The sequence below is a fragment of the Panthera uncia genome, assembly GCF_023721935.1.
Source record: "Panthera uncia isolate 11264 chromosome B2 unlocalized genomic scaffold, Puncia_PCG_1.0 HiC_scaffold_24, whole genome shotgun sequence".
NCBI lineage: Eukaryota > Metazoa > Chordata > Mammalia > Carnivora > Felidae > Panthera > Panthera uncia.
This window is the reverse complement of record NW_026057580.1, coordinates 21,980,151-22,002,463: the sequence shown is the minus strand read 5'-3', so window position 1 is coordinate 22,002,463 and position 22,313 is coordinate 21,980,151. Positions and strand designations below refer to the sequence as shown.

At 35.0% G+C, this 22,313-nt stretch overlaps 1 protein-coding gene across 9 annotated transcripts in view; it reads right to left on the bottom strand.

Moving 5' to 3' along the window:
* The window catches only part of MLIP (muscular LMNA interacting protein), a 247,344-nt gene that overhangs the window by 44,075 nt on the left and 180,956 nt on the right, over nt 1-22,313 (bottom strand). For 8 of the 9 annotated variants that reach the window (XM_049653825.1, XM_049653823.1, XM_049653827.1 and 5 more), the window contains 2 exons: nt 17,036-17,080; nt 5,806-5,934 (listed from right to left, as the gene is read on the bottom strand). In XM_049653825.1, the coding sequence (XP_049509782.1) occupies nt 5,806-5,934; nt 17,036-17,080 (174 nt within the window). The remainder of the gene's footprint in view (nt 1-5,805; nt 5,935-17,035; nt 17,081-22,313) is intronic. The other variant, XM_049653831.1, reaches the window with a different exon arrangement.

Here is a 22,313-nt window from a genome sequence, read left to right as displayed (position 1 = left end):
GAGAGAAAAGAAAATCAAAAGGCTCTCATTCTGACTGCATTTCCTAAGGATATTTATTGTTAAATAACAAAATTCAATCAAGAAAATTTTAAAGATTTGGTTGGCTTTATTAAATGATTCATGAACCAGGCAGCACTCCATCTAGCAAGTAGAAGGGAGCTCTAAGGAGTTCTACAAAAGGGAAGCCTTTTATAAGAAGGGTGGGGCAAGAACATTACTAGCAAAGAAAAGGAATGTTCCTTGGAGGTGGCTTTCAAGGGAAAAGCAAGGTATCCTTATCATGCAGATTACTTCCCCTTTCATTGGTGGGTGGAAATGATTCCAGAGGCACTCATTGACACAGATTGAAAAATTCTTGACTGGCAAGGTAAGACTACATTTTCCAGGGAAGTTGAAACTACAAATCACTTACGTGTTAAGCAGGGGTTTGGAAACTCTAAGTGATACCATTTTGGGCCTCAGGTTTTATTTTTGTTTGTAACACTATTAATAACTACCGTCCAAACCATTTTAAGGCAGTTGTAGAACCGAAAGTTTGTAAGGAGAGAAGAAGGGGAGTATTGTAGACAGTGTCCTGGTTGAGGAGCACTAGTTTTACCAGACTGTCTTGCATGCCAGAAGACAAAACCATGCCAAAGGCCTGTGATTGTTACCATCTAGAGTTCTACCTACAGGCTGACCTTGACTCAAAGCTCAGGGAGTTTACTTCTGTAAGTAAAGCATAAGAAGGTATCTTTTTCCTTGCCAGTAAATACAATTTTCTAATCTCTAACTAACGTTTACTCTGGATATTACTTAAAATATTTTTACACAGCTACCTTCTCTCTTTTGACATTCATCAGAGAAAAATAACACAGAATATTTAATTTTCACAAGACCTTATCTTAAAACTGGAACATGATTTACATGAGAGTTTCTAAATAAGGCAGTGCCATTCCTCTTAAATAAAGATAGATGGGGACATCGTGAATTAACAAAATATCAAAGACCACATTTGCATAAAGCTTTCAGATTGTCTTTGTTTCCCTGGTAGATTAGGGTATGGTCAGATACCCATGTCTACCAATATTTGTTAAGCAACTATTGCCTCACAGTTTAATTATTAGAATTCAGTTGCTTAACTAATTATTAGAATTATTAGAATAATTCTATCTATTATGATCAAAGTGGCAATGGGTCCTCTTTGTGTGTTTGCTTGTTTTAAATCAAGTAAGACTCTCTTCTAGACTTTAACCCTATAGAAGGCAAAGGAAGGGGGACAGGAAAATAAGTTTCTCTTAGCTTGTAGACAACTGCAACAGAAAATTGCAACCCTGATTCCAGTCTCCCAACTTCAATAATTACACAAGGTCAAGAGAAAGCTTAAACCAAAAAAAAAAAAAAAAAAAAAAAAAAAAAAAAAGGGAGAGATGAAATTTTTAATTTGAAGAGGTGATCCTATTTGATTACATTCCAGAGAAAAAGCAAATTCTGTCTCTCTAGAACATTTTTTTAAAAAGAAAACAGTTTATTATATTGATAAACTATCTATTACATGCAGTATACTACCTGTTTATGATAAATTGTCTATTACCTATTACATATACAGGAAGGAAAGAAGGAAGGAAGGAAGGAAGGAAGGAAGGAAGGAAGGAAGGAAGGAAGGGAGAGAGGAAGGGAGGGAGGGAGGAAGGAAATAAGAAAGGAAGGGAGGGAGGAAGACAAAACAAAGAAGAAAAAAATTCACAAAGATTTCATTACTTGAATAAACTTGCTAAAATGTGGAGAAACCAAATCTCTGGTCTTAACCCTTCCAAAAGAAATGTAACACAAGGAATTTCAATTCTCCCTCCCTTAAAACAATTCAGAAAACCACTTAATCACTTCTAGACCTAAATAGGTTAAACATTTTAAATTCAAAAATATTTCTAATTAAAGGTTAGCAATGATAAGAGATATTTTTATGACAAAAAAAGCAAGCCATCTTGATTGAGAAACAATTATTGAAAAAGCAGCAATTCATGACAAAGCCAGAAGTCATTTGGAATAAAAGGCGGTATTGTCAGTTTCACCTAGGACAACGGTGAGTACTTGCTCTGTAATATTAACATGTGCACGACACAAGAAAGTGAAGGGGAAGGCCACAGTAGAAATCCAACTTTATGAATAATTAGATAGAAATGTGAAAGTCACCCACATAATCATCAAAGCTGAATGTCAAACAGAGAGTTTGGTAGGGAAGTCAGATGTCTAAGAAAAATCAGAAGAAAAGAAAGACTGAAAATACTGCAAAAAAGAAAATTTCTTATAATTATTCCTTTATGTTCTCTGTGAAGTGGTGTGGAGGAAATTCACTAAATGGTCATTTTCACACAAAACATGTTCTTTTGCTTATTGAAGCAAATTAGAAGGAAAATAAAAATGAAGAGGCACACATCTGGGAAGTGTTCTTCCTCATTAAAAAGAAAATTTCCAGGAAAATCAGATGAGTTAACAATATTTCCTCCTTAATTCTATTCAAAGCTTTCTTTTATATAATTCTCTAAGGTTTAAGAAGAAAATGGCATATTTAATATTATGGATTCAGTTACTAATTTATAAAGAATGCAAGAGAATATTCCATATAACATTCTATACAAGTGAGGTTAGCAATTGCTCTTTATACTAAATTGAGGATCTTAAGTGAAGAAATCACCTTTATGTAATTAGATACACTAAATGACCAGAAAACAATCAATGTATTTTGCCAACTCACAAATAGTCAGATAAACTAAAAATCATTGGGCTCCTTAGTATCTTAATTCTCATCAGTGAATTGATTTTCTAAGCCTCAGTGTCTTCTGGATGCCCATTTGTCCAATCAATTCTGTTAATTACTTTCCAACTCTGACCTTGATCATCCATAGAGTATGCTTCAAAGTACATCACCATAGTTTTAAATACAAATGTGGAGTGTGAGATATTTTGCAATAAGTCAAAAGGACCACAGATTGATACAATAATGGATTTAAAGGTAATTTCAAAAAAGCATAAGCTTCATTCTGAAGAGTCTTTGTTACAAAACCCATCTAATACAGAATGATGCTTCCTGGCCTATGCCATTTTGATGTAAAAGCTGTTGATTAATAAGTCTCAATTATTTGATTATGCATTTGGTTTCAAACTTTGCTTTTAGTACTCAGAGGCTGTCTCCAGGCACATTTTCAGTTCATTATCAGTTCAAAAGGCTGCCTGCTTGTACCTTCTTAAGCTACAGTAAATACATTTCCGTCTGGTCTCATCATCTTTAGTGTCTGACATTTTGTAACAGAGAGTTTTGAAATCATATTTTATGGCAGTGAAGCTGTTAGGGGAAATTTATTGACTTAACAATCCCATCCAGCATCTCCTGTCATGTGGAACTGTCCCCAGTACAAGGCAGATTAGTGAATGTGAGCTGCTTCAATTTGGCCCAACTGTCTGGCTAAAGAATTTTCCATTACATGGGTGGGTGAGATCAACTGAGTTTAGAACCATTCAATTTATTCTGTGGCGGTAGTAAAGGAGAACACAATAGTGACTGGTGAACTTGAGTGCACTGTCTTCTATTCAACTTCTAATGAAGTGGCAATGCTGAGATTATAAATTGCTCTTACTCAATTGATAGTTTAAGTAGATCTAAGCATCTACGCTTGCGACGTGCCTTTGCTATCTTTCTCCATCGTAGATTCTGGACACACCAAGATGGTAGTTAGAACTCAATATAAAGAGACCAGTTGATAGTACATGTAGTTGCCCAGTATGCAAGGACCCCAAGTTTCTATTATTTTCCCTCTCATACAAGGTTAATGAGTAAGACCAGACAGTGTTTGGAAGTCACTTTTAAGTAGTATGCCATACTTCTTTCAATTCTGACAGCCTGCAGACCCCTTTTTATGTTCCACAAGGAAGTTGGGATACAAACAAGAATAAATTGATTGAAAAAATATATATAAATATGATTATGTCTATGGCACCTCCATATTTGCAAAAGAATTCAAATTTTCCACAAATTATCTGGAAATTCATAGGCTTATGTTGTGCATAAACAGAGCTTTAAACTTGCTGTATAGTTAGGAAAAGCAATGAAAAGAAACGGCAACTCCTTTTAGTGACAATTTCTTAAACTTGAAAATAGAATTTATCATTTCTGAGGACAGCAAATTGTGATAAATAGATAACCTGATATTCTACAATGAGTTTTGTTTAAAGTAAAATGCATAAATTTGAAATTATACTAATATAAAAGGACAAAATCATTATTTTACAGCATTAGATGGTATTTTGAAGAATGTAAGTTACATGGATAATATGTGAAGTTTATTTTAACTGTTGGCATTTTTGTCATTTGACTACATTATTTTTTATACTTTTTATAATGATCCCATACTGTCTAAAATGTCACATTAAGCCTCTAACATATTTGTGTCATGCAAGCAATAGATATTTAACAAGTGTTTTTGTTAATGATGAATTTTCATTTCTGTTACATGTAGAATTAGTGATAACAATCCTATTTATATCAATAAGATTTCTCTAATTTAAATTGACTACTACATTTTATTCTATATAATGAAAATAACTGCCTTTAATTATCATATTCAATGATATTAGTGCCTTCTAAAATGTTTAATTATCAAATCATATCAGTCTTTACAAAATACATATAAATAAACAGGAAATATCACCTCCATTTTATAATTAAAAAGTATAACAATTTATGGTGAATTTTTATAAGGCTACTCAGGGACCTCTGACCCAATCAGTGTTAATCTTAGATTTTAAGAAACCCAGATTTTTTAATTTGAAGGATCTTTAAAAAGTACCTGATCTGAATGCCTCATGTTATACATGAAGAAACTGACGGCTAGAGAGATGTTATAGAGCTCGTATGTGGAAGATAAGATATTCCTTATGATTCACAAATATTTCAAGAATATTCTTAATTATCATTTCCAAAGTGAAATTTAAAAGGAGTATATCACCTTATATTCTTTCATAAGTATATTTTATTACACATTACCAAGGGTAGTGTTTTTACATTCCTTGGTTGTATGGGGAAAGGTTTCTATATTGCTTCCACTGCTTATCCATAGAATGGTATTTGAGATATAAAATATACAACCCATGCCTATTTGTTGCATTTTAATAGGATAAATAAAGATGCAGAGTTTCTCTCTGAAATAATTTATGGACTTTTATACTACATAAATGTGTATTTTCATATGTTTCCCTAATAGCTTACAAACTACCATCAAAAATCTTCCATTATACCTCCTCCAACATATAAGATATATAAGAGGAAGACAATATACCTTTTTTACATATAAACCAAATGACCAAAAAAGCCTTAAAATATATTAAACTCCTATCCCCTATTACTGCTCAATCTAGGGGTTCGTATCATCTCTACTGTGTTACTATGCATCTGTACAATAGATCCTTTGCTAAATATCAAATATTGCAGCTCTTAAAAAAAGATGCAGGAATTTAGAAATAAGAATGCAACACCTCTATGACCCATCCAACCAATGACTTCATGATGCCTTTTTTTTATGGAGAGTGGTTCCCAAAACAATGCCAGCAGTAGGTAGAAAAAACTTTTTTTTTTAATTTGAAATACTTCAAGATATCATCCTAGGAATATATGAATTTCTTTTTATTATGCAAAAATTAGAACTTTTCTTATTACTAAGGATACTCCAATCAAATGAACATTTTCTTGCATATACTATACTCAAGAGGCATCTCCATTACTTATACAGTTATTTGTCAAAATATCAAAGACTTTGTCTTATGTATGCTCACCTGCTCAGAAAAGAAGTCGCTATCATCTTCCAGGTATTTACTGAAAGGGTTGGGTTCATAAATTTCCTCCTCTTTTTTCAGTAATATTTTGGATTTTACAGGTACTGGGCGAATCACTCCAGGCTTAGTCTTCATGAATGTCAAATAACATTTTGACAAACAAAGAAATAAATACCATTAAAATGAATGAATATGTATATTGTTAAGTTATTCAAATGTTCTCACAAAAAATTATAATTTTTAAATTTTAAAATGATTTTACCGATACATAGATCAGCTTAGAAATCAAATGATTTTAACTAAAATAACTTTAAAGTTAACCATTACATCAATGAACTCATAAAGATCTATTATCATGACATTCAAAATGCAAAAACCTTCCTCATTTATCTAGCCAAATGTGTTCCTATATCCTCACCAGTTCATTCAGCCAATAAATATTTCATCTGACAAATATTTATGGAGAATGTCCTTAGCACCAGGCAGCATTCTCATTCTGGTAAGGAGAGATGAATTTGGCACAGTCTCAAAGCCTTTAACAATTTATTTTTCTGGAAACTACCCCCCATGCCCCAACATCCACAGAGCTGGGTCCCTGGAAACTATGTTCATTTTATGTATAATGAAACCAGGGATGGCCTTCTGACCTAAAAGGCTAGGGAGGTGAAACCAGATTTTCTCTTCTAAGAATGTGAAAAAGGAATAGACCATTCTGAAATTTCTTGGGAAGGTTGAAATTATAATATGTCAATTTGGGAACTATAAGAAAGACTTAATCTGCCATAAAAAGCATATCAGATGAGATCAAGAAAGAGAGCAAAGTGCATGGAGCCTAGAGAGAAGAGACACTAGGGGGCTTTCCAGAACTGAATTCTAAAACATTCCTGGGGCCCAGCTGAATTTCTTGTCCTGAGGCTCCCTGAGACTTTCCTTTTTTTAACACAAGATTTTCTACTTTTTAAAACTCAAATTTACTTCTGTAACTTGCAACCAAAAGAGTTTTAGCTAGACTAGTCATTCAAGATTCATAAACTTGTACGCAATGTCAGTTTGATGAGAGAGACAGAGAAATCTACTTTGGGGCAATTTCAGAATGATGTTTCACAAACACCAAAACCTTGTTACACTGTAAAATGTCACAAAATGATTGATAAATTTACAAAAACATCCCAAACAACAATTCAATAAAAAGTTGTGACACTTTCTCTGGCTGAGCATTTTGCCGTAATCATTCTTCTCAACACCATTTCCTTTCTGAATATAGTAAATTAGCTCTCCTCAATCAACACTGATGCTCACAATTTAAGCCTTAAGGGACTATGTCTATCTCTCTGCTCTATAAACCACCTGATACATTTTGAGGCTTGAATAAATGCCACTCTGCAATACTTTTTCAATCGATATTTTCCCAGTTGCCTTTCATATTTATGTCAACTAGGGAAGTACAGAGTGAGAAGAGTCTCTATCTTCCCCAGGCTGAGAAATATTTCCCACTTAAGAAACTCTGATTTCTCTCAAGAGGGAAAAAAATGAGCAAGTAACATCCAATTATGCATGAAGTCGCACAGTGGAGTATATGTATGAGAGCAGTATCCTTGCAGTAAACTCAGCATAAGAACAAAGCCTCAGCAGCTACTGATTTCTATAACCACCTATAATGAGGGAGACACCTGATATTTGGGTCATGATCCTAAGTTGTCCAGATTTCTTGTCTCTCTTTTTCACTTGACTCCCTGTTTTATTTCCCCTTCCTTCTCCTACTCTACCTTCTCCTTCTCTTCTGCTCCTTTGTGAGGTAGGAAATCAATGCAACAACTTTAGTACTCGGGGCCCACCAGGTTCTAAAACCAACATGGAGCTTTAGGAGCTAAGCTTGGTGGGAGTAGGCAAAAAGATGAAGGCAGAGAGGAGAAATGTCACCAAATTCACTTGATATGCTAAGAGAATCCCTCTGCCAGAGACCCTGACCCTTGTATTGCTGGCAGGCTGATAATCTGGGTTATCCTAGCCTGGAGACTTTCACTCAGATCTTCTCTCTTGGGATCATCAACCTCCAGGGTGAGACCAAAAAAGAGACTCCTCTAGATAGCAAGTAGCTTTAGTATCAGAATCATCACCCATGTTTCATATATGTTTCCTTACCAGCCTTTATGCTCCTTAGTTCCTATGAATTTCCTGAATTTGATGGTTGTCTGATAATTTGACAATAATTATTTCCCTATTTCCTCTACTCTATTGGATGTCCCACATGCTCTTTTCTTGGACTCTGTGTCCCTGAAGTCTGAGGCTTCCTCATTCTAGTTTGCCTACTTGGCCTTGGTAGAGTTGTCCTGATTCTTACACTGTATTTGTCACTTCTTTCCTCAGTCCTGTTTTTTCTCCTGCATCTTAACTTGGTGTCACTCAGTAGTATTTTATAGAGATGGAAGCCAACTCTGAGCATAAAACTAGACATAGTTTGCCTTGGACATTGTTCACATTTCCCATTCTATAAATTTTAACCATATCCTCCTCACCCAGAGATCAGTATTTGGTCACTATGGTCAAGTTGGAAATTGAACACTGGTGGTCCAATTCTGAACCTCATGCACTATCCATAAATCATAGTACATGGACAAGTCATATTCATGACAGCCTCTACACCTTGCTCATACCATTTCACATGCTTTGAAATCAATATCAAAATCCTTGAAGACTCATTGCAGATAATGACACCATCATTCTCCCATATATCCAGATTCTATATCTTACCTATATATGTGATCAGGCTCTATATTCAGTATTTTAGATAGATTATCTCATCAATTCCCTACAAACAACCCTGTGAGAGACTTAGAGAAAATAAGTTACATGCCAAAGTCATGCAGTTAATATGTGAAGAAGTCAGATTTAAATCCAGGTCAGATCTAATCATCAAACCCATGATTTTAATTACTCCTATGCCTACTGTAAGACAGAAACATATGGAGAAACAGCATAGACAGAGACTTAAAATCATTTTTAAATACCCACCTCCATAATTTCTTCTGTCCAATCAATAACAAAGTTCCAATATTTTTAAATTTTTGATTTCTTTTAAATTCATTGCTTCTGTTTTATTTCTACTGTCCATTGACACATACTTGGCTTTGGCCACTATTACTTAATTTGATGTCATTTTACCTTTCTTTTCACTAGTCTTACTAAATCCAGTTTTTCTTTCTTTAAATATGGCATATAAAAAAGTTCCTGCCAAAAGACCATTCCTAAAATACTGTAGGATATGATGTTTTCTTATTCAATATACACATTCATACATCCTCCTTTCACCCCCCCCCACACACACAACACACACACACACACACACACACACACACACACCATACCAAATTGAATTTACTAAAGCACTCTGTAGTTTGCATGGCCAAGACATAAAATTTGTACTGATGTCTCTCTCTGGACTTGGTTAAAAATATACTCACAGAAAACAGCATGATATTGCCAGGAGGAGGGCATCAAGCTTATAGACTTTAATTTTTGCAATAGTGTTCATAGACTGTATGACCTTGAAAAAGCTGTTCAAGGTACCTTCTCCATCTTTTCCCTGTCTGGACTTTCAGCTAAAGGATTATAATCATCCATGAGTAGGTCCTTTAATAATGAGTAATGGCACATTTATTATTTACATTCCTGTCCTCTCCGTCATCATACCACATAGAGTTTTTACATAAGTCTTGTCTCTGCATATGCAAATCCATCACCCAAACAACTGTCTCAAGGTGCCTTTTAGAACATCTATAAAATAGCCTAAATAAAGCAACCAGTGCTGTTGCTGGCAAGGTAAGGATCTCTTGGAATATTAGTTAATTTCTTCTCTGCACTTCTTGTCTGCTGGTTCCTCAATGTCAAATGCTTATGTAATCTGTATCTGTTGAAGATTAAATTGTCAACACAAAGTAAACTAATGGATCTATCCAAATAAGAGTTCTGCTAACACTGTGCCACTCAAGATGGGGTATGTAAACCAGCAGCATCTGCATCACTTGGGAACCTGTTAGAAGTGTGGGATCTCAGGCCCTACCCCAGAACTACTGAATCATAATCTTCATTTTAACAAAATCTCTAGGTGATTCATGTGCCCTCAACTAGAACTCATTCCACTAAAATGTTGTGCAACCCACCTAAAGATAGATCTTCCTTGGTCTGCCATCCCAGAGACACCTGCTTAACTTTGAGCTTTGCCTCCAGACTAAAAGAAAGCCTTTAGAGGAGAATGTCTTTTATTGATTTCTAATCTACATTGCATCCTTGCATATAGCCCCCTGATATCTTTAGACTTCAAGTAGACTTTTGTTCTCTAATTCTGGCATAAGTTTGTGTCCAAACAAAAACAAAGGTAATTACATTAATCAAGTTGGAAGAGTCTGTTAAGGTGAGCTACTGTAAGATTGTCATTGCCAGCAACTAAACAAGACCAAAGTGGCCCTTCTTTCATTTTTCTCTAAATAGAATCCATAGATCCAGCTAGACTCATGACTAATACATGTAACTGTTATTCTTATGATGCCAGGAAAAGCAACTCCATAATTTCCTTACCAGCCTAAGTGGAGAAATGAAAACAGGCAATGACTCCCATAGTTAACAAAAAAGGAACAGAAAGAATAACGAGAAATTTCTCTAAATGGAAAATTTCAATCCTTTATGATGAACCTACTGAGAGAGAACTGATCTACACTGAATATAAGACATTTTTGAAGCACCTCAAAGACAAAATAACCATTGTTTTGGATCTCTGAAGCACACATCTATCAGACGTTCTCTGGAGCCATTTTGCCAATTGCGACCTAATCTATGTCAGGAAGTATAGTGTGTATAACTCTTGTTCTCAGAGGGCTGACAACTCAGTTGAGTAAGTCACCAAATAATCACACTATGAGTCAAGTCGTGTCACTTGACTCCTCTCCAAGCTCTCTAATGCCTCACTTTCTCATGTAGAGTGAAAGCCAAAACCCTTGCCATGCCTGTAAGGTAATGCCTACCAAGTGCTATATGACCTAATCTTTCCTATGCCCCACTAGCCTCTCTCTTCCCAATCTTATCTGCTGCTGTGATCCCTCTCACGTCCCCACCACTCTCCCCACTCTAGCACAGACACTATGATACTCTCCCCCCAGGGAGTTTACACTTGGGCTCTTTGCTTTTTCCAGAACTCTTTTCTCCCTGGAATGCCAATTTCCCCTTCCCTCCCTTACTATTATTAATTTTTTTCCATAGAACTTATTGTAATATGACATTTGTTTATGTGTCTATTGTTTTGCTTTCTTCACTAGAATGTAAGCTTTATGAGGACAGAGATGATTACTTTGTTCACTGTTGTATCTCCAACACCTAGAACTGTGCCTGGAACCTAGAAGGAGCTAAATCATTACTTGAAAAATGAATAAATTAATTGACAGCCAGAAAGAGCTCAGGATGCTGGCTATTATCCCATATGAAGGCCTCAAGGGGTGCTGACTGTCAGCTTGGGGTCTCCCATTACTTTTTCTGGATTGACTTTTTGATTTCAGTATAACTCAGGAAGAGAGAAATCCTCAGGCTAGAAGATCCATATGGTCTTTCACCAATAGAGGACCGGAAGAAGGGAAGTGGATTGAGGAGTTCCACCGTCAGAGTTAAGAGTAGAGGCTGAAGTTCCCATCTCTGATGGATATGAGAAGTCAAAGCCAGAGATCACTTCTTTGGGAACTTTACAAGATTTTCAACTTCTCCATTTAAAACAATTGTTGTTGTTCCTCCCGTTTGCTTATAGCGATACCGATAAAAGTTTTAATACCAAAAGAGAAAGATATCGGCTCTTTTGAAGAATTTGAGGGTGGGGTAGAAGTAAGGAGAACACATTTAAACCTACTGCTAATTTTGAGGGGGAAAAAGTCCAGAGTATGTAGAGTTCCTGGGGCCTGTGAAAGGTTTTAACAGCCCATGGGACACTGGTCTGAGCCTGCTGTTAATTTGTCTTTATAACTCATCAAGTGTACACTTATGCTGGAACATTGCTACTCCAGGGCACCGTGAAAATAAACATTATTTCTGTCCTTTGGAACTTGAAATCATAATTCTAGGACAACAAGTTGGTACTGCCTCTGGCTGGAGACCAGAGTTGAAAATTAGCTGCCAGCACTGACCTGGAGAATCCATTATTAATATTTTAAAATAATGGCTTCTTAGAGCAAGCTTCTTCTTAAATTAGTAACTTCAACTATTGGACTGTGTTTAATTGCCTTTGATGACAGTATTAAGCCCTGCAGTGGTGTAATGAGGGAAGAACAGAAATAAAGAACAGGGTCTCCATTCTTACGGGTCTATTTTTATCTTTTAGAAGAAATAAAATGTACAATAAAAAGCAAGAACGTAATAAACACAGCATATAGCAAACTCTGTGAACTGGCTAGAAATTCTACTAATTTGATGGATCCAAAGAGCTAGTGAAAGTACCACAGTGTTTCTTTTACCCATTTGCTTCCGTCTTGTCTTTAGTCCCCAGTGTTTTATACATATGCATATATTTTGGAATTTCTGTGGCAACCAGCTCATAGAAACTCAAAAACATACTACCAGTCAAAACTGTTGACAAAAGCAATATTATCTAAATGATTTAGCTGGTTCACTCGTTCAATTAATAAATGTTGATTAGCTTTCATTCTTTTAAGATAAATAATATTATATGCTTGAAGCAAACAATTAAGCCTTTTCTACCCCTTGAATAAATATCCCATATTTCAAAACACTATAGTGCAGAGCAAAATTTCCAAGACTGAGGGAAAAAGAAAGATTTTCATAGCACCCATTAGCTATGGGACTACTGACACACAACTGTAGATATGTGGACTTCAGTTTTTTTTCATCAGAATAACGGAATAACAATTCCTGCCAATTGCGAGAATCTAACAGGATAATGTTCATGACAGAATTTTGTCAAGAAAAAAAAACACCATAAAATAAATTTGAAAGGGAAAAACTTTCCTCTTCTTTTTGCATTTATAACATAAAGTATTGATTCTAAATGATCTACACCATCCAGCAAAGTACCTACCTAAAATATTTAAAAAAAAATAAAAACATACATAGGACTCCAGTTACTATAAACCACATCCCCTAGCTCAAGAAACATTTGATGGAATGTGTACAACAACACAGATTGGCTGGGTTGAAGTATTCCAATGGTTGAAGAAAAGACAATAGCATGACTCAAAATGTAAGAGGTGTAGATGATAAATGCTGTAGCACTTAAGTGTGTTGTGTCAAGGAAAACTGGTCAAGGACAAACCTCCTTTCAGCTTGAAGAAGACATCAGTTCTACACAAAAGCTTTCAGGGCTGCATTTTCTGAACAACAGTGACCTCAAGGGCCCTCAGAACAATGACTCATGCACCACTAAAGCAGGACACATCAGCTGGCATTCAGAACTGGGAACAAAGTATCTGAAAGCTTAAGCACTCTTCTTTATAATGTTCCAGTAAGCAGCATTTTGCTTTTACCTGTATATAGCCATGTGGCTCATTTTTTTAAACTATTGTTTTGTACTCTCCAGATTCAGTATTCATCTTGGGCAACAATGAACATTTGGTAATGGCATTAAATATCAAAATCAAAAGCCAAATGTCTTCTAAACCAAGCTTCCCTAGCTACCACCAAGGGAGGCCAGTGTCCTACCCATCCTGGAGGACCTAAACTATTTTCTCATCCAAAGAAAAGGCCCCACTGGCCTCTGTTAATATTGTGAGGACTCAGCTCAGGAATTAGCAAAGCTTTGTATGCTATATCTCCTTTCCTTTTGCTCCCATTATTATGCTAGGAGTAGTCTACTTACAGGTGTGAAATATCCACATCCAAATTGACCCCACCCAGTCTCCTCCTCTTTCATAAGTGATCATATCTTTTCAGGCTATGGGAAAATGCTAGAACAGGGCCCACACTGGAAGTGCCCAGTGAATTTCATACTTCTGTGGAGGCCAAATTTCCCAACTCCTTCATCAACCTTTCCTTATTCTTTTTTAATTATCTAAAATTCATAATGATTTGTTTGAAAGTCACCCAGAACAAAAATGGTCACTGTCACTGTGATATGAGATAATCCATTTAAACTCTGTGTGGGCCTCTATTTCTTTATCCATAAAAAATATTATCTCTGAGATAATACTTCAGAGGTCATGTGTGCAATAATAACACCTCTCATAGGTACCAGGCTATATTAGCAACCTCACATATGATACATGAGCCTTGCCGTCCCCCTGTGGGTTGACAGAGTAGTTATTCCAACCTCCCGTTTTATAGATGGGTGTTTCCAACACCCTCATCTCTAAGCCCCTTTCCTGTTTTCATGCACTGTGATGCTGTTTAACAGAAGAAGAGAAACTGAGGCACAGTTGGTGAACTTTTTCCATATCCATTCCATTCTCTTGAGCCGAATACTAAATAGTTTGGCTTCCAGAGTAAACAATGGAAATATCTTAAGAATAAGGGACACAGGGACATGGTCATTTCTTTTTTTCTTTCAAATGTTGAATTGGCACAATTGCAGTGTAAACAAACAACTAGGTAGCCAAGTTAAAAGAAAAAAGTATAAAAAATTTGCATATCCTGAAAATGCCAAATCTCAAAAGCAAAATGGTTTCTGTATTAAGCTTGTATCACCACAGTGATTTCTCGTATATTTTCACATCAACCAATTTATTATATTTTTCCCTAAAATAGGACTAAAATAATTTTAACTAATGGCTTATTTTATATAAAACATATTTACTTACATAATTTAACTATAATCTATCATATGTTCCCCAAAATTTTGTTTTTATGTGCTACATACACACACACATATTTTATAAAAAGCAATGTATAATATCAAATTACCTATTATATGGTACCTATATGTGTGATGCTATAAACAAATGCACATATACGTGTGTGTGTGTGTGTGTGTGTGTAGTTTTGTTTTCCAAAGGCATTCTCACTCAAATTATTTAGAAGCTAATACTAAAGAGGGTTTGAGATGGCAAATATTGGAAATTCATTCATAAAAATGAAAACTTATAATTTCATTCATATATTACTTAAGAGCAAAAATATCATAAATCCCTAAAGAAACAAATGTCATATGGCATTCCTTGCATACAATTATTTTTATCCTATTCCGTCCCCAAGTAATGAAACACAGGGTTAGTATCATGAAATAGAAGTCAAAGTGATTAAATTGAATGATTATATCAATCCAGATGTTCCTTTTTGTGTGTGATAAGCTTGCTTGATAATAATCCCTTCACAAACCAACCTATATCTCAAGGGAATTGGGGGATTAAAATTTAATTTAAAACTTGGTTAAGAAATTCATTGAACTCTTTAGAGAAAGAGTCTAAAGCAAATGCAAAGAAATTATCATTAAAGTCAGTCAAAGTAGTGCTTTGTATTTTTCTCCCTAAAGAACACAAACTTAAAATTCACAGAATTATTTTATTAGGCAAGAAACGGTTTATTTATTACATTTACAGTGAGTTGTTTTTATGTGTCTCTTTTTATGAAGTCATTATATATATTTGCCTCTTTGAAATAGTTTCTTATAATATTAAGCCAAGAACTGAGATATATGTGTATGTGTGTATATGTATATATATATTTCACTCATTTATCTCAAGAAACAAGTATATCATTATTTCAAATATTAAAATAGCTGTGGTAATATTTCCATATATAAACTGGGAAACCATTCAACTTTATTATGTTATTTCAATGCTTGTTTCCATGGCAACTCCTTCACATCACACTGTTAGTAATCATAGACTCACAGTGCTGGAAGGGTTTGGAAAGTAGGTAATAGAATGCCCTTGTTGCTCATTTAGGAAACTGAGGACTAGATTTCAGATTTGTGACTTATCCACTGTCAGCCCAGTAGCTAGTGCCAGAGAAGGAATAAAAGATGGTTCTTCTGGCCCCCATTCTAGCATGCTTTCACCTATACTATGCTGCCAGCCACTCTTCTAAACTAATGGACACTATTAATACACGGACACACACATACACATCCAAACACACCCCATATATACACCATATGCATAAACATGAATATACCCAAGCAGTTTGTTTAATCAGGCTATTTTTAAGAGTCAAACTATACTTTTTATGGGTTTTCAGTATTACAAATGAAAATAATATCATTTTGGCATAACAATGACAAGATGACTTGTTGTTGGCTATGGATGTAGAACACAAAAACAATTGCTTAAAAAGGGGAAAAATCAGTATTAAACAGTGATTTTGCCTTCTTAGTATCTCATACTGCTTTACTAGCAACTTTTGCAATTCTACTGAAGGTGCCTATTGTTCAGGAATTCATAATTATAAATAATAAAGATTAAAAGATATAAAGAAATCTTTAGTAATGTCTAGGCAACTTACTTCATGGTTTCAATTTGCTAACCACTGTAAAAGAATAGAAAATACAAAACCCTATGATGAAAAGTAATTCTATGTAATCAAATTTGTATCTATAAATAACAGATTCTAGAGTTTAGATCAGTACTAACACAGTAGCCCTTTGTTAAGCCAATGAAATGTGGTTACTCCAAATTGAGATGTGCTGTACATGTGAAATACATAGCATATTTCAAAGACTTAGCCCCCAAAAAGGAATATAAAATATCTCATTTATACTGATTATTTGGTGAAATGGTATTTGCCTATCACTAAATAAAATACATTATTGAAATAAATGTGGTCTGTGTTTTACTTTTTACTCTTTTAATGTGGCTACTAGAAAATTTTAAATTATATTTGTGGCTTGCCATTGTGGTTCACATATTTCTCCTGCTCATTACTGATCTACACCATTTACATGCTAACCTTCCTGTCTGAAATATCCCATTTCTCATTTCTTGAAGTCCAGAACCTGCCCTACATCATCAAACATGACCTGTCCTTGAATGCTTTTTGCCTCTGTCCTATCAGGAAGTAAGCGCTCTCCCTCTCTAAACTACTAAGATGCAAGTTCCTGGCAAATAAGGTCTATGTATGGTTTTTATATATGTTGGTAAGCTACAAAACAACCACCATGCAACTACAGTAAAGCATCAGTAAAATTTTGTTAGACAGGCAAACAAATATATGCAGTAAATGTATTCTGTTCACTTTCACCCAGAAAAATCTGTCTTGAGAAATCAGAATTTTCGAAAGTAGGTCCATGACTTAATAAGAGGATACATACCAGCTGACTCTCGGATACTGTAGAGGATGGGGAGGACAGGTTTGCCTGAAAAATTAGAAACATGGTGTTTATTTAGTGAACTTCATAATTTCACAAAAAATCCATATTTTTAAGTTTTTTGAAGTTCTTTTATTATTAAAGAACACATGTCCATTGTAGAATTTTGAAAAGAATAAGGTAAAAGGAAAAGTATCATTATGCCACCAGAAAATGATTTGAACATTTTTCATACATTGCCTTACAATATTTTTCCTATGTTTTCTTATGCAGCTCATATAATAGCATGATGTTTTGTGTTACTTCTCCTTAACATCTTAACATAAGCACTATCACGAGACATTAAAAATTCTTCAAGATGACATAATATTTCAGTCTCTGCATATACTCCAAATTTGCTTAAACATACTAGCATTGTTGGATATTTATATTTGTTTCCAGCAAATCGACACAAATAACAGATGTTCACTTAAAGTATCTTCATATACAAAGGAAAGTTTTCATGCTTTGGAAAAGAAAACAATTTAGTTTTTAAAATTGTTTTCCAGTAAATAGGAGGCTAATATTGTTTCTTCAGCCTTGGTTCCTGAATTTCACTCTGTCTGGATTTGGTTTCCTTCTTATGGAAGTAAATGCTGTGGTCGTTCTTTCAGACCTTATTGTCTTGACTTTGTCTGAAAATGTTTCTATTTTGTTCTCATTCTTCGACAAGAGTTCTGGACACATTATTTTCGGTGAATAGTTATTATCTCACAGCATTTTGAAGACACTACCCCACTAGCTCTGGCGTCTGTCACAGCTGTCATTCTAAATGTCATAACTTTGGTGGATCATCTGTCTTCACATTTGGTTAGTGTTTAAGATGTTCCTCCATGACATTCCGCAACTTCACTATGATGTATCTGAGGGTGGATTTCTTTTTATGTGTCTTTTTTGGGATTTGGTGTAGTCCTTCATTTGGAATATGCATATCCTTCAATTCTGGAAAATCTTCCATGAATACCTCTTCAAATATTGCTTTGCTTACATTATAGCTCATCTCTGTTTATGAAGTTTCTAATAAATATATATGTAGTCTGCTCAATCCATCCCCCATTTCTATAAAATTTCCTTTCATATTTTTTGTCCCTTTATGCTGCATTCTGAATCCTTTCTACATACAAGTTTAACCGTTAACTAATTTCTCTTGCATTGTATATTAACACATTCAACATGACAATTGAATTTTATGTTTTGATGACTTTATTTTAACTTCTGGAAGTTCTACTTGGTTCTTTTTCAAGTAATTTTGATGGCATCAATAACTCCTTTTAACTCTTTTAGCGTTTTTACTATAGTAATTAATTCATTTCAGATTTACCTATAATTCCTTATTGCTAAATCTCCCATTTCTTGTATCAGCTGACTCTCCCTCATGCCTCTCCTCCGTGATGTTCTTTAGCCATTTTATGGCTATTTATTTTTGATTTTGAACTCATTTTCAGTCAAGATAATGTTTGTGATGATTCCTATATGTACCTGAGAAGTCCTGGACGGGGAAACCGTGCCTACAGTACATTTTATGTTTGTCTTGTGGCAACTCTAGGACTTTCACTGCTTTCCATTTTATTTCATCATCTTAATATTCCTAAACTTAAGGAGTGGTAGAACCTGACATCTTCATGTTCCAGAAGTTTAGAACCATTTTCTCATTGATGGCTCTTTTACCAACTAAGAGTGTTGGATGAGATGGTGGAAGCATTTATACTTTTTTTTTATTCCATGCTTCATGGCCAAAGTGGACTTCTGGGCTCCTGAATGTACACAAAGGATTCATTTACAAGTTTTAGACTTACTAAATACTGAAAGTTAAAATCTGAGCTCCTGGCTCCTAGCACATAGGTTCTGATGCGCCTACATTCTGCTAGAGCTTTAGCTTCTTCTTAACACCCCCACTTGGAGTTACCATTCCATTTCTGGCATTCAAACATTTCTCTTTCTTTACTTTAGATTGGGTTACATAAACTTGTTTTTTTTTTTTTTTTAATTTGAGAGAGAGAGAGAGTATGATTTGGGGAGAGGGGAAGAGGGAGGGAGAGAGAGAATCTTAAGCAGTTTCCACACTCAGCACAGACCCCACTGTGGGGCTCAATCCCATGACCCTGGGATCATGATCTTGAGCCAAAATCAAGAGTTAGATGTTCAACAGACTGAGCCACCCAGGCACTCCACATAAACATTTTTCATAATTACATTTTATCAAGCATTTCAGCATTTAAATGGGAGGCTGAGCTTCCACATCAACAGCCTTCAACTTTGACAGGAAATAGTCAACATACAAATGCTTAATTACAAGTATACTTGGCTGAAATATGATAAAGTTGTGTTCCTAAGATATTTACATTCTTGTTGAAATTGCAAATGTTTTCAAGGTTTGTTAGAGGTGTGTCAATATTGTTTTTACTCTCTGAGATATGAATGATAACAGCAAACTGAGAGCTTAGTGGTTCTTATGGTATTGCCAAGTATATAGAAGTATGAATCACCAAACATACTCACAAGGCACCTGCAGCCCTTCTCACACTGTGCCCAGCATTGTTTTTTTTTTGCTTTTTCACTCATGCCTTTCTTCACAAGGACTATCATTGTTTGCTGTCATACATGGTTGGTCTATGGCAGCAGGGTATCTTGGCTAAATGTTTCCCATCTCTAATTGCTGGTGACCAGGCAAGTGTACGCTGAGGTTTATGGCTATTCTGTGCTGCAGAAAACTGCCTTTTAGAATGCCCATCACATTCAGTTCACCTGGGGATTTGCTTTTAACCTCACGATGCAATATAAGTAATAATTATTTCCTCTAAAGTCTTACTGTTTCCCTATAGCTAATTTTTCATTATTGCAATAATGAGAGAATAATCTATGGATCCCCTAAGTTAAATTAATAGCTCCTGTGAAATATGCTAAATTGAATGTGGGTATCTTGACTAAAGCACAACACAGCTAAATTTTCATCTCGATAAATATAGGAAAGAAGAGGTTACATGTTAAAAACAAAATATTTGTACAATTTAACTACATTACTAACATTTAGTAGTATGTGGTGCTAAATAATACCAAGTGATCATAGGGAAAAAATAAAATGCTCAAGAAAAACATTAATTAAATAAGGGGAAAACCCAAATATCTTTGTATTCAGTCTCCATAAGTCCCTCAAATTCCATCATTAGGAATTACAATGTTATAATAAGATGCTTTAGGCATCCCCATTCCATTTTTATTTTATCTAATATAATGGGTTTCACATCACTTTTATCAGAAACTATTCCTAGAGAAAGGATAGAATTAAATGTGAACCTCAGGGTGGAGTAAATACTTATAAAGCCACTAGGGATCCTTTATCCAAGAAAAAGAATATTGGCTTATGTGTTTAATGAGTATAACCAGATTCTTTCAACCAACCTAACCATGTCAAGCCCTTTGAGAAGCCTTGCTTTGCTTTCCGAATACAGGTTAGCAGCGTTTATTCAATGCTGCATCTATAACTATGTTATTAATACTGTAGCAAATATTTTCTGAAAAGTGAGGAAAGATTGTCTGGTGAGCTGAGATTAGAGCAGTGAAAGGTGGGAGAAGGCAGCTCTATCTGAACCACTGTTCACAGGGTAGCTAAATGAAGGTAGAGAAGCAACTTGATGTACCTAAAACTAAACTGGAAATTGTATTAGAACAACACTAAAGACTTTAGTTATTCATGTCTATCCACATTAATACTAACTGTGAGGAACTATGATACTGTGGAATGTAAGAATGGCTGTTGTGCGAAACAAAATCCTATAATCTATTCTATGGCCTCTAACATCATTTTAACCATAAAAGGAAAGGAAAGTGTAAGAAAGGAGGATCCGTGTTAACCAATATATCGTCATCTTAAAAACTGAGAAACCAATAGTCAAAAAAATGTGAAAGTCAAAATTTCTTACCTCAAAGAAAATGTATTAAAGAGTTAGATTATATGGAAAGCAAAAGAGTTAGACAAAGAAAAGAAAGGAGAATTTGAAGTCCACTGAAAAATAAATTCCTACAGAAGGCCACCACTGTGCCAAGCCAACTTTGGAGAAACCATTTTGCTTTTCCAAAGACTTGATATCGAGACCCAGGAAGTACAATGAAGCTCCTTTGTCAGTGTCTAGATTGCTTTTGCTTGCAATGTGCAGCTTTTCCCCATTCATGACACATGTCCTTTTGGCTGGTATCACACCAGCTCCCTCCCCAGGGTCTGGAACAAGATCAAGTGGTTCCAGTTGCCTTTGCCTTCTACACTCTACACTTCCACTTTTGGCTTGTTGGGGTTTTTTTTGTTAGTTTGTTTCTTTTTCTCCCCTTTCAGCAGTCACATCCCTCTCACCTGATATAACAACCAGTTCAATTTCACTAAAATGTCTTTCTTCTACCTTTTCTCTGTTGACTAATTAACTTGTATTTCCTTTTCTCATGGCTCAAAGAACTGTAATTAGCGATAATGTGTTAACTAAATACTTCTCCCAGGCAAGACTACCCTACACATGGGCAGTAAGACAAATTTTAAAATATTAACGGAGCACTTAATAATCACTGAATACTGAGATTGGTATTGAGGAAATATAAAATGATAAAATAATAAAATACTGTCTTTCCCTTCACCTAGCGAGTGTTCCTATTATTTGTACATAAGTTGCGATGGACACAAAAGAATGAATCCAGTGGTATGCATGTTAGGCACCAAGCCCCTAGACATACATTATGAGGCATCATATCTTTCTTGCTTCACATTATTTATTCTAACTATCTATAGACATTACCCTGTATGACTATCTCATTAGAAACCATTTTATAAGTTAGTAATACATTCCTAAAAGACCTACATACAAAAAATAGATTTGAAAGTGTTTAAAAAGTTTGAGTCTTTATGCTAAGGAATGATGATTCCAGCTTATCGTGAACATAATCAGTAGGCAGGATAAGTGGGCATAGTGACCAGTGACAGATACTGTTTATATGTGCAAATGAGGAGATAAAAGGTCACATCAAGGGGAAGTTTGGCTGAAATATGGCACCTTTGTGTTTGGTAAAGTCTAAAATGATGATGAGAAGGATGCAAGACATAAAGAGTGTCTCGTTAAATCTTCTCTCTTCCTCCTCACTTACTAGAACCCAGATAATTATCTTTAATTCTTTCTTCATCCCTTTTCACATAAGCATACGTTAGAAATATTTCTGAACAAAAAAAAGAAGTAAATGAGAATAATCAGAAGAGTGGAATTTC